This window comes from Harpia harpyja, chromosome 4, assembly GCF_026419915.1.
Source record: "Harpia harpyja isolate bHarHar1 chromosome 4, bHarHar1 primary haplotype, whole genome shotgun sequence".
Lineage (NCBI taxonomy): Eukaryota > Metazoa > Chordata > Aves > Accipitriformes > Accipitridae > Harpia > Harpia harpyja.
In genome coordinates this window covers 49,504,634-49,518,172 of record NC_068943.1, presented here as the reverse complement: position 1 = coordinate 49,518,172, position 13,539 = coordinate 49,504,634, and the positions used below count along the sequence as shown (strand labels likewise).

The 13,539-nt window shown below is 41.6% G+C and overlaps 1 protein-coding gene across 4 annotated transcripts in view; it reads right to left on the bottom strand.

Annotated features, from left to right (window-relative positions):
• SPTBN1 (spectrin beta, non-erythrocytic 1) overlaps positions 1–13,539 on the bottom strand; it is a 136,829-nt gene that overhangs the window by 82,872 nt on the left and 40,418 nt on the right. For all 4 annotated transcript variants that reach the window (XM_052783938.1, XM_052783941.1, XM_052783939.1 and 1 more), the window contains exon 2: positions 11,347–11,543. In XM_052783938.1, the coding sequence (XP_052639898.1) occupies positions 11,347–11,494 (148 nt within the window). In that variant the 5' untranslated portion in view covers positions 11,495–11,543. The remainder of the gene's footprint in view (positions 1–11,346; positions 11,544–13,539) is intronic.

The window sequence follows — 13,539 nt, the reverse complement described above, 5'->3', positions numbered from 1 at the left end:
CTGGCCAAGGATCCAGTTCATAACTTTTGCAGAAAATAACTGGTAAGCGTGCAGCGTTAATATTACTCACACAGCCTCGTTAGAATTGGAATAGCTAGAAATTCCCCATCAAACTACACTATCTTCCACCAATAAAGTCAACCAATATTGGCTGGCTTTACTGGGTCAACAATAAAGATAGTCCATGAGGTAGACTCAACGTCCAAAACAGGCTCACCCTCAAAATACATTCACTTAATGCATTCATGAAAAACCAAGAAAAGGAATGCACAAAACGTCCCCTGGGTACCATAAAACAAACGCACGCTTTGTACTGTTGCGTTCTGAAAGAAAGATGCGATTTTACAACTCCACGAAAGACAATTATCTTTCTAATGGGAAGCAGAATGCACGCCAGAGCTTACAATAATTACGAATCTGGTTAATCATCACCCTTGTCTTTCCTCTTTACTCTTATTTGCTCTTGTAAATTCTCTAGTTGGTGACTAACTAGAAAAAAATTACAAGATAAAAAGGATGATTTATTAATCTAAAATGCCACAGAAATCACAAAACATTTGCTCTTCTCCTGAAAGAGGGTAAAGTTCTTACACATCCCCTCAGCACCACACTTAAGAACTGAAAACTCATAATCATGCTTGCCTTTCTTGACTTCTCTGCTGATATGCCCATCTACACACTAAAACCAGAATCTATCCCTATATATGCAATAGAGTAAGGAAAGATGGTTTTTGCTGTGGATTGTTCTAGAATGTAATAGGAAATAGTTATTTTTATCATGTTTGACAATTTGCATAACATTAATCCTGAAGAGTTAGCTGTTTTCCCTTCAGTTTGTATCTAAGGTGCTGGAACACAAAGAGAAGCAGCCCACACACTAAGCAGAAATCAGCATGCCAACTTAATTACCTCTTCTGCAGGTATTAGTGGGAACAGAACCATTCATCTTATAAACCTGCCACTTCCTGCAATACTTAGCAACTGTCTCAGAAGCTGAAAATAAATACAAACAAAAGAGATCTTCTCTTAGGTAACACTTTCATTTCAGAAAGTATTTCTATTTTCTCTTTAAAGGGGATTTTAGGTCAGTGGCAAATACCAAGGCATTTGCTCCTCCAGGTCCCTTCCAGATATATTCTCCGTTACTCACGTGGGCTTGGGAGAGCCAATGCAATCAAAAGGCAAGGGAAAGGGGCAGATTAAAAAGCAGGAGACAAGGATTTTTATTACAGAAGGGTCTGTTCACAGGTTTTCCTTTTGCCACGTCCAGGCTGGCCTTACAGCAGCTCTGCACTGAGCCCCAGGCACAAACCAGCTCTGGGCACCAGATGAACCTGTAGGTTGTGATGTCTGAGACCAAAGCAGCACGAAACCTTTGGGAATCGTCTCACAAACCAGGCCAGAATATCAATTTATTACTGAAACTGGGTCAGTTCCACCTGGTTTCGGGTTTCAGTTTACACAAGTCCCAGATTAACTGGAAAGTTGACATGACTTTTGTAACAGCATGTCCTTGCTAACTGCAACAGTGGAACACTTGCCAGGAGAGCTCGCAGGGAAGAGCTACAGGAGGCACTCGTCTTTGGACGAAATCATGGTTTGTATTCCAGTCCAAATGGGTTCTTCTGAACTGTACTGCTTCCCATATTCCATGAACTCATCAAAGCAGGGAAGCCATCCCTGAAAAACTCTAACAACTACATTCACAGGTTTTGTTTGTGGCCCACGAAATGCACTTGGGTTTGCTCCCTGACTTAGATTAATAACCTTTAAAAACTCTATTAAAATCAAGCATGGTGCACAGGTATGCACTTAACGTACTCGATTTCTGTGAAATTTTGGCATGAAAACACTTCTTGATTTTCATCCAGAAAATTCTTTTTTATGGGTTTTAATGTGCTTTCTTAGAAGCTGGAATTATTTTCATTGCCTTTCCCTCCCTCCTCTCCCTCTCTATTGGAATTGCATCTATGTTAATATGTAAGAGAGAGAGAGATTCCCACCCTCCTTTTTCTTTTCTTCCTTTTGCACCGTTTTCTTTTTTTTCCAGTTTGACCACAAACACAGAAGATGCACTGTTGCTACACCATAATCACTCAGGCATGAAAATTAAATCTCCTGCTACTCCTGAGCAAAATGGAAATTGGGTGAAAACAACAAGCAGAACACACTGATCTTTACAAACCTCCATAAGCCAGAGTATTTATTTCTACTGTTTCCCTTGCTTCACATAAATAGAACAGAAAAGCATATAAACAATATTACTGTTCACAAATACATCCCAATTGTGACCAGCCACATTCACATGTGGTCAGTTTAGGGGAGAGGAATAAAAAAGTACCTCTCCATTTTGCCAGTTCCATAACTGGAGGAGCTTGAGCCCCTAAATTAGAAACCTCTGAAGCTACTTGGGTTCCCTACAGAATTTTAGATCCTCTTATACCTAAGCAACAAAGTTCCAGAAAAGCCGACGTAGTACAGGCCTGTGCTGATCCTGTAGTTCAATCAAAATGAGAGAGAAGGAAAATGTTAGAAAAAAAAAAATGTTGGAAGTTTTTCTTTAAAAAAAACATACTAGATGCAGAAACATGAGCTGAAAGCCTCATTTTTTAAAGCCAACATAAAAGAGACATCTTTTTGTTTATTTTTGAAAACCATCTTTCATCGAATCTTACCCACAAAATTTCCCCATCTGGGAATTGCCTATCTCTGCAAACAAAGCTTAGTGATCAATTCACAAGTACTAACTGTCTGAAACTCATGAAGTTTTTATTCCAGAGCAAACCACATTTCATTTTTATATCGTGTATAGAATAAATATAACATATTATACACTTACATGTACAAATACTGTCCACGTCTGACACCCATCCGCCTTAAAGGCTTAGTAACATTTAAAGGAAGCAAAACTTCAAAAAATCATCATACGACATACGCATACAAAGTAGTTGGCAAAAAACCCCAGTAGTGTTTGCATTGCTCACTAGAAGAGTTCAAAACTGCTAGGAAGAATGCCAGAAACTAAAAAAGTGGAACTTGGAAGTGAATTTTCATCCTCCTCTTTGCTTGTCTGGTCCTCATCCCTGTTCCTGTTCTGTTTGCCTCTTGCCCATCAAGGCAACTCATCTCAAGGCAATCTGGGTTTATACCTCTCCAGGATATTACCTCAAGATAAGAATCAAACCTCTGATCCGAGAGAATGATTTCATCACTAATCTTTCCCCATTAGAAGAGATCCAAGGTTCACAGAAATTGGTAAACATTTTTTAATCCTGTATTGATTTTGCTTTGCAGTATGCTCTGCTAGATGTTATTTATACTTCAGGGAGTGCTTTCATGCAGTATCCAAGCAACAAATAGAAGGAAAAATGCAAGGCACATTGCAGATTTGGCTGAATAAATAAAATAAATACAGAAACATCGCTAGTTAGATGCTAAAGACATGAGACGAGAACATTCTCTTCTGCATAGGCATTTTTTGTGGAAAGACTTCTTTTAAATTACAGGCTCATGACTAAGGTTTTGAAATGCAGCCACAGCCAAGCTCATCCCTGATAAAAGTCATAATTTATTGGCAGATATTTTCTGCGCACAAGAAATCCTTTCCATTAAGACGACTCAGCAAAATATCTAAAAACAATCTCCTTTCAATGAATGGTCCCACAGTTTCTCTGTATTAAATATCCCTAAAACATTGATTCCCACAGCAAAGAACATTATAGTCTTTTCAGTCTTCAGGTTTCCCATGATGGGCACTATGGGTCAGGCTCCCAACTGGTATAAGTCAGCATGGTCTCACAGAAGCCAAGGGAGAATGCCAGTTTATACCAGCTGACAACCTGGCTGGTGAGTCTCCTCCTAAATCATCAAATTCAGCATGATTTTATCCCAGCTCTACTATTGTGCCCAGCTTAGCTCTCACTAACGACATGGAGAGTATCTCACAGTGAGTGTTCTTCCTTTCCTTGAGCAGCTGGTGCAGCCAGAGGGTTTTCCCTTCACAAATCCTCCCCTGCCTCTCCGTGCTGGGCCTGCCTGTCCCTGCTTCAGCTGATGCAGAATGCTCCATCTCACTCATCTCAGCATTGCAGGCAGCCAAAAGCATATCCCCTGGTGCTTTTACTCTTTCCTGATGCCATGGTGATGAATGGACGATGAAAACTAAAATAGACCGGAGCACGCTGTGCTGTGCCAGTCTGGGAATTAAGGCATAGTTCTCACCTAAAATCAGTGCAGGTAAGTAGGCACACTATGGAAGTTAGTGCAGTGCCAATGTGTCTAATACCCAGGTATGATAAAGCAGATTTACCTGCTTTCAGGATTACCCTTACGGGTACTTAATTGGTAATATACTAAAAGCAGATACGCACATGCACACAGAGTCAGCACACACGTATCAGTTTTCCATCTTCTTCCTCTAGGTACGGATGGCTTTTTATATTTAATCACTTCTTAACTACAGTACAGAATTCTCTCATACCTTATTTTGCTAAATTGCTGTCCAAGCATAGAGTCAGCCCTTTGTGAATAAGGACTGGCATATGTCTGGAGTTCTCGAGAAACTATGAGGAACTGATATGGTACCTGTATTCCAGTCCAGGAACTTAAGGCACAGGAATTCAAAGATCTCAAGATCCATCAATACAGGCTCTTTGCTGGCAAGATGTTGGGCTCACCCGTGTACATGTCCAACTCAGTATTGCTTAGTCATGAAAGAATTTAATCAGAGATGTAAAATGACTGCAGCTGTCAGACTTTCCAGAGTGGGGCTGCCAGTAACTGCTCCTATCCTGCTCCCTCCCCAAAGATGCAAAAAGCCTCTTTTTCCAGTTCCACTCGTCCTGCCTGAGCAATGTGTGCCAGACCACAGTTATTCACCAGGACACAATCACTTTCATGCATCACACTGTTACTAAGTAATCATAAATACTATCCATGAAGCAGACAAGCATGCATGATTCCAGGAAACTCCTAAGTTACATTCAGCAGTACTTTTTTTCAGAAGCTTGGCTCTATACTTAGGAAGCTACATTGGACCATGGATCTGGTATCTAATTAGACTACAAAGAATCTGACTTACACCTCCACATAGTTTGCACGCTGCTTGTTTATTCTAAAGAGAGAGAGCAAACCCCTAAACTATTCATAACTGATACCAAAAATCATGTTACTATAGCAATGAGATAAAAATGACCTCTGTACCAAATTACATTTTTGATGGGACATCACTGAAAACAAGTTGTTAATGTTTACTTGAAAGTTATTTTATGTACCATAGGCATACAGTGACACTTCTTTTTGGGTCAGTCTACGGATGATCTTTAAAAATAAAAATGCTAAGAACAAAACATTATTTTTTGTCTTGTTTTTGCTATTTGCTTTAGAAACAGTTCTCCACCAGCAACTTTCAAAACAAAGTGACAGATGGGCTAAACTTTTTCTTGTTCTATGATAAGAGCACAGTGTTCATCAGTAGTCACAGCCAGTTCTGCAGGTGACATGCCTAAGTACATCAGCTTCTCTGCTGCCCTGCTCTCTCCCTTGATGCCTGCATGACACAGAACACGCAAAATGATACTCCTGTTTTTAACACTAGCCTCCTACAGATTCTGGTGAAGTACTGCAGCTTAGAAGCTACAGCTAAGAAATCGTTCCAGAAGTACAATCCAGAAGGAAAGCATTGGGTGAGGTTGACATTTGGAAAAGCTCTTGTTAAAAGAATCCCATCAGCTTTTATCTGAGCGAAATAAGATTTTTCAAAATAAACCCTTTCATGCCCACCTGAGTAAGTCTACATTAGGCCTCTGGCTACTGAACAAAAACATGGACTAATAACCAACACTGCCATGCCAGTGCTGAGAAGATGCATCTGCAGTTTCACTGCTGTAAGGTTTTTATTTCTGTTTAGTGTCAAATGAATCCTTCATATGCCCTTCAAACCTGATTTACAAGCATCAATATACCGCTGAGTTCTCTTTCCTTAACGACTTGCTGTTATTAAAATTAGTACACTGATTTTCAAGTCCCAGATAGCTCAGGTACTGGATATTCATGAAATGTACTGCAAGAAATTATTCTCGGTATGTTCTTTCAAAGCCAAGAATAAAACAAAGGTTTACTCGCTTAAGCTCTAAATCATTGTATTTTGTCCTTTTTTATTGACTTGAGACCTGAAACTTCATTCTGACCATGCAGATTTTTTTCTGTCTTTAGTGTATACTCAGAATGAAACAACGGAAACTTGCTAGCTATGAGAGAGATGCTAGACAGCAAAGACAAGCAGGTACATGATACCTGAGGACTACTACAAGCAGGATCTTTCTTTTCACTTTCTTGGGCGGTTGTTCTGCTGACTTTTTCCACTGGAACTGTGGGGGGAATGGCTCAAATATCAGGGCCGAAAGGGCTAACTAGCCCTACATATGGTACCCAGCACTTTCCTACTGCAATTTTTCTCCATCTTTTTTTATGCTTAAGAAATGGGTATTCTGCTATACTAAAGAAAAACTTTTCAATAGTGTAACTTCAGTAACAATTTCAATGATTTTCCCCTTTTGCTTCTGAGAGAATTTAACGTTACTGGCGTGAATTACAAGCCTAGTTTCAATTTGTGCAATAGGGACAACTCAGGAAAGCTGCATGACGAATGCAGTCTCCTTACCTGTATTCCCCTGTAAGGTTCATGAATACTGTGACATGCAACACTAGCAAGTGTCCTGACCTATGCACAGTCACTTAGGTAGAGCTAAAAGAGGAATGCACACCTTCATCTGCCCTGCACTAGGAAGATATGCCTCCATTATTTCATAAACTTTGAAACTATTTTTAATACATATGCCAGACAGCTGAGTCACAGACCTTCTGGTCACTTGGGTGAACCCAGAGGACAACAGGGCAAAATACAAATTAGTAAAAAAGCGAGTAACTTTAGGCACGCAATTTTTAATATTGAATTAGCTAAGTGAAGAAATGGAAAGTTTTGGAGGTAACAATTCTCATACTACCTGAAAACAGCATCTGAGACAGTGAGCAAGGTACATCTGAATGTCACAGTCCCAGACTGAGTGTGAAAAATTCTGCTGAACAACTGAACTGTTTCTTAAGGCTTTTGTAAGAGCTCGATGCGCCAAGGCACTGCACAGCAAATCTTGTTAGCTAATGGTTCTTGATAGACGAAATCCAACACTTGGGGATTTGTGAATGAAGAATTTTGCACAAACATGATATCTTTTTGGCTTCTACAGAGCAGGTAGAATTACCTGGTCTCCCACCAAGACCTTCCAAAGAACCACAGGGAACAAGGACAGGTGAAAGATGATTTCCTACAGTGGGATATCTTACTTTACGAAGTAGGGATCAGTTACCTTCTTCTCATATCAGATGCAGAGTGAGTTAGTTCAACGTGAATAGCAACCAATCTGGTTGCATATCCCTTCAAATCTGTATTCTGATTGAAAGCTGAGTTCCCAGATGGTTTATTTGTATTAAACTGAAACAATCCTTCGCATTCTGGTTTTCACGGTATATAGACCACTTCAATAATATGGGTTTATCGGTTGCTGTGCTGACTATAGTGCTTTTCTACTATTATTACATCATATCTGCTTTAACTGAGCTTTTCTCCAACGCGTTGTCTGTTCTGATCACAGATTATTCTGACCACCATCTCCTGCTTTGTTCTATAAATATTTCAACATCCTGCTGAAACATGGGGCCATTATGATTCTTTCTAGCACAGAGTATCCGACTCTGGCTACAGAACTCCTTTATTGCCTACTCACTCTCTACCTTTCTTTACTTTAAAAGAAATAAGTTTCATTTAAATTACAGTAAACTAGAATCAATACAAGATGGAAGCTTCACGTAAAAGGCACATCACAACTTGTTGAAGAAAGTGGACAGAAGATGCTTGCACCAACAGAAAGATTCACATTGAGTATATAGCCATTAGTCAGGCAGTGTAAAATGCCTACAGCCATTCTACTTTTGAACGCAACAGCTTGCATCTTATAGATGGGGAATAAAGAACCAGTGCCTGGTCTGTTCATTTTGAAGCCTTTCATACTGCGACAAGGAGATAATGATGCATGTGCATTTCATGAACTAGAAGATGTTGATAGTCTTCTGATTTATCTTGTCACTTCAATGAAAGGCAGACATACTGAAAGAGCTGGACATCCACAGGCAGTCTTTAGATACAACTAATCTAGGACCCCTGGAAAGTAAAATGCTGTTGTCAGGAGATGGCCAGTCTTGGGGATGTGGGAAGATGCTTGTGCCTGCAAAGAGCCAGTGCCCACCTAAGCCAGACTGGAGTGTTATTCAGTAAATGTAGGCCCTGCAGGTGGTGCACAACTACTTGTGTTTCACCCAGAAGAAAGTGATGGTGCAATAGACAGTCAAATGTATGGGTTTTAGAGCCCAGAAGAGCCTCCTGATATCACTCAGTATGGCTTTGTATGCACTATCAGCCACAGGCTTTCACACAGTGATTATCACATCTGATCCTGTGACAAGCAGCTGAATTAGAATACACCTTTCCAGAAAGAGCCTATCTTGATTTAAAGAGTACAATGACAGAGACTATTGCTATCCCAGCTCCAGGCTGCAGCTGTTAAAAACCTGGAAGTGCCTTTGTGGGGAGATGCAAGGGAAGATTAGCCACCAGACAGCACATCCAAAAATACATGCTGAACGGTGCCAGGAGTACCATGGCTCAGCCTTTAACTATAACCTTTGATTTGCCATACAAACCTCCCTTCGTTCCTCTCTCTGCATCATGATTAGGCTTTCAAGCAGTGCTGCAGCAGTGCAGTAGCAGCGCAGTATGCTAAGCCAAGTTTTGACAGCACACAGCATTCCACACTGACAGTAGAGAATTACAGGTATGAAATGTATCAGATGAAAATGACTATGAGTAATGCTTATTAAGAAAAATTAAATACATCATACTCTGGGAAAATGTTTAAATATGCATCCAAATTGAATCTTCAGCCAAATTATTTGCTTTGACATTGGTATTTGTTTTAGGATATCTAAATAAATAATTCAAGTACTTTCCTTACATTACTTCTCCTTGAAATAAGAGTTTCATGTTTATTATTCATTACTCAGGTGGGGAGCTCTGCTTGTGTCGTGGTTTAACCCCAGCCAGCAACTAAACACCACGCAGCCGCTCACTCACCCCCCCCCACCCAGTGGGATGGGGGAGAAAATTGGGAAAAGAAGCAAAACCCATGGGTTGAGATAAGAACGGTTTAATAGAACAGAAAAGAAGAAACTAATAATGATAATGATAACACTAATAAAATGACAACAGCAATAATGAAAGGATTGGAATGTACAAATGATGCGCAGTGCAATTGCTCACCACCCACCGACCGACACCCAGCCAGTCACCGAGCGGTGAATCCCTGCCCCCCCCACTTCCCCGTTCCTATACTGGATGGGATGTCACATGGTATGGAATACCCCGTTGGCCAGTTTGGGTCAGGTGCCCTGGCTGTGTCCTGTGCCAACTTCTTGTGCCCCTCCAGCTTTCTCACTGGCTGGGCATGAGAAGCTGAAAAATCCTTGACATTAGTCTAAACACTACTGAGCAACAACTGAAAACATCAGTGTTATCAACATTCTTCGCTCTGAACTCAAAACATAGCACTGTACCAGCTACTAGGAAGACAGTTAACTCTATTCCAGCTGAAACCAGGACAGCTTGCCATAAAAGTAAGTGGAACAAGCAACTGCAGTACAGGCTACATCTGGAACCCAAATGCGGCTAATAAGCTTTGTACTAAAAGTGCTTCCCACCCAAGGAATATAATATCACTACATTACAATCGCTAATGCAGCATGAGTAAAATACAGTTTCTTCCTCAAACAAGATCAAACTATAAAAAACCCCAAGTCGCGATTCTTCTTGCCTACCACCAATCTACCACCATAGGCATCAGTCAGGCTGCTTCTGGCCCCACTCAGCACAGCCCCGTTCCAGGTCAGGCATTTTACCTGTAATTTCAAACGCACACTCTGATGAGAACTGCTGTAATTAAAAGTCTTCTAAATTTAACACACATTGCCTGCAGTTCCGTTAAGTCGATACGATTACCATCCTCAGTAAGAGCTATATGATCTGCTCTCTGCCCACCTGCATGAACTACTTTATTTCCCTGTTGCTCAGCTCCAAACCTGATCCTGCCCTGTGCCTGACATCCAAAGGTGTTCTGCTTCTAATGCACTCCCACAGCCAGCATCAAGAGAAGAAAGGGCACACTGCACTCCCGAGTCAGTCTCATCAGAATCACAAATGAAACAGATGATACCTTTGTCTCTGCATGGTTAATTTAATAAACCTGCTTCAACATGTTATAAAGTATTGGGTTTAAAACCATTCTTATAACTAAAATTTCACTAGCAGAAAGCTCAGCATATTTTGATCTGTTTTCCATGCTTACAGCATGTCCCATGCTACTGAGGCATTTTGTTCAGAGGTCAGGAATGTGGGCATGCTACCATAAGAGTCAAGAAATCATTTACAGAACGCATAAAAATTGCTTTGCAGGGCAATGCCTCAGAGCTGAGAGGACATGACATAATCTCCTTGCTGCATAAACAAATTTGGTTAATGTACAGCCTTTAATACACAATAATCAAATGTTTTAAGCAAAAAAAAAAGACCTCATCAAATTTCATTTCTCTGCTGATGAGTGTAATTCAGCAGAAGACAACATGTATTTCAAAACCTCTCCTTCTTCAGAAAAAATGGTAGTTTCAGCATTATTTATTATATGACAACTATCTCCATCTACCACATTCCTCCATTTCAGGACAGGTGATATGCTTTGAACACGTCCAAATGAAGATGTTTTGAAGCAGAATTTTGTTATCCTTCTGATTTTTTCCAAAACTGGAAACCAACATCATTGTAAACCACAGAAACCCAATCAAAACAATTTGAATACACAGCCAAAATGGTTAATATCTGATGAGACTGATGAGGTGAGAAACAGAGTCAGTACAACCTTCCAATCAAAATAAAAAAAAAAAAAAAATTCACAGATGAAATCTCTGCTCTCCTGTGGTTACACCAAAGAAGTCTTCATAGTAAATCTGAACAGCCAAGTCTTTGCAAAACATCACGTACTACCACATCCTGCAAAGCAACATGAGACTATCACGCCCCACTGATGTCAACGGACGAAACAATCTCAAAAATTGGTTCGACCAGACTCACTTGACCTCAGGAAAATTTCAGCTCTAGTTTATCAACAAGGTGCAGGCAATGAAGACAGATAGTATCCCATACTACCACATACATACAATGTCTTTGCTCATGTGATGAGTGCTTACCAGCTAGGGCCTTGATGCGGGATCGTTCAAACAGTCGAGCAGAACTATTTTCATTGTCCCAGTCATCGACATCCCAGCGGTTGTTGACATCGCTGTACTGCTGTTGGATTTCAATATTGTCATAATCTGTTGCTACTGTTGTCGTCATCCTGAGTCTTCTTAACCTATTCTCACCATCAGATTCTTCTTAAAAACCTCTGCAAAAGAAAAATATATAATAATAATTTAGACAATATACAAGAAAGTAGTAAAATTCAAGCTCAAGACCTCTGGTTTCAAAAATCAATGACTTTTACTCAAAGCCTGAGCACAACCTCAAGAGCAGGTTAGATACCAACCTGTCCTTCAGAAAGCAACTGAACGCACCAAGTCTTCTTAAGCAATTAAGTACTTCACAAAAGCAAGATTTCAAGCCAGTAGCTTTGCTGCATACACATACACAGAATTGTCACGTTCAACTGCACACAGTGGAACATGTATGAAACAGTGCAGTAAGACACTTCCACAATTGTTATTTTCAAAAGCAGCCTGTCGGCTTTATAATCTGTGAACGTTGGCTAAAGCATATGGAGACGTGGATAACTCAGCTAAGAAAAACCTGAAGTGCAAAGACAACCTCAACACCTTTACAAAATGGTGCAAACTCTGATGAAAGAAATGCAAATGTTTAAAAAGTCACATAAGCATTTGACCAGCAGAAGCCTTTTAACATTGATCTGAAGAAACATCTCTTTCTTCGCATGCAAATGCTGACTTTGTGACCGGTCCTGGGAATTTATTTATGTACTAATCCAGATAAAAACAACTAACTGATGCATCACTTCGAACTCTCCCTAGCAACAAAATGGTAGCCCACCAACACAACTCTTTACATGAGGTTCTCCTCTTTCAGGCAGTCGGATGCTGTTAGCATATTCATACCGTTTTCTAATCGGAATTTGCATGTACTTATCAGCACTAAATATAAAAGAGCCTAACACCTCCTCTATGGTAAGAGGAGGGAGGTTATAAATGGCTGCTAAACTAGAGGCTGTGAACCCTGTAGGAACAGCCGTTGGCCTGGGAGCGTGAATCCAAAGCTCTCCCCATCACTGGGGGTGAAGTAGCAGCTGCACTGCATCCTCCTTAACCCGATCCCTCCAAAGTCAGTGCTCAGAGAGACTCCAGGGCTGACCCTGAAGAGCAAACACACAATTCACCTTTATAAAAACATAACAGTTACAAAAAAAAAATGCAGTTAAATACTTGGGTAAGGGGGCACGACTAGGTTTTAACAGAAATGGTCATACTACAGGAAGACTTAGGAGAGTATCTGAGAAAAATCCCTCATTTTGTGGATCCATCTGCATGTTTTCTTCTGCTCTCGCTCCTGTGAGCTCTCAGCCCCTGCGCTGTTCCAAACAGCGAAACAGACAAGGGGTCGCAGCCTGGAGCTCCATCACCAGTGCTGCACCTTTTACCTTGGTACAAGCCGCAGTCAGGCCCGGCGCTTCCCTCCCAGAAGCCAGCCCAGGCCGAGACCCCGGCTAGGCGGTTTCCAGGCCCTGAGCTCAAGGCAGCGAAACCAAGAGCTGCAGTAAATGCCGGGCTGTTTCCCCCTACCACAGCCGACCTCAGGGGGTACCTGCCAGCGCGGAGCTCGCCTGTCACCGCCGCCTTACCCGCTGGCCGAGAGGGGAGAAGCCCCGGGCGAGCGGCGGGGCGGGCTCCGGCCGCGCTCCCCGCCCGACCCGGCCCCCGGGTGCCACCTACTGACGGAGGGGAGCAGGGCACGGCCTAGCATGGCCTCCTCCTCCTCCCGGCGTCCCCGTCCCGCCATGTCCCTGCGGCAGGGTAAAGGGGGTGGCTTTGACACACACACAGACCCCCCCCCCATCAGTCCAAAAACGCGGGTATGCCGCAGCTGACGTCGGTCCAGCTCACGGGGGGGAAAACAGCGTATTTACCGCACTTCAGAGGCATTAATTTTCCAGACGGTCCTAGGATAAAAAGGCCGGGTTGATTTTCTCCTGTTCCCCACCACAGATGAGAAGGTTCCTCATACATTTACTTGCAAAATAATCCCTTCGTTTTGCACAGAAACGGGAAACGAGCTGCGCTCGAGGCTGTTACATAAGAAGCTGCTACCGAAGCCTCTTTGTGAGCGGTTCAACCTTCACAAAAGGTGGGGAGAAATCACTTTAGTTATGCTAA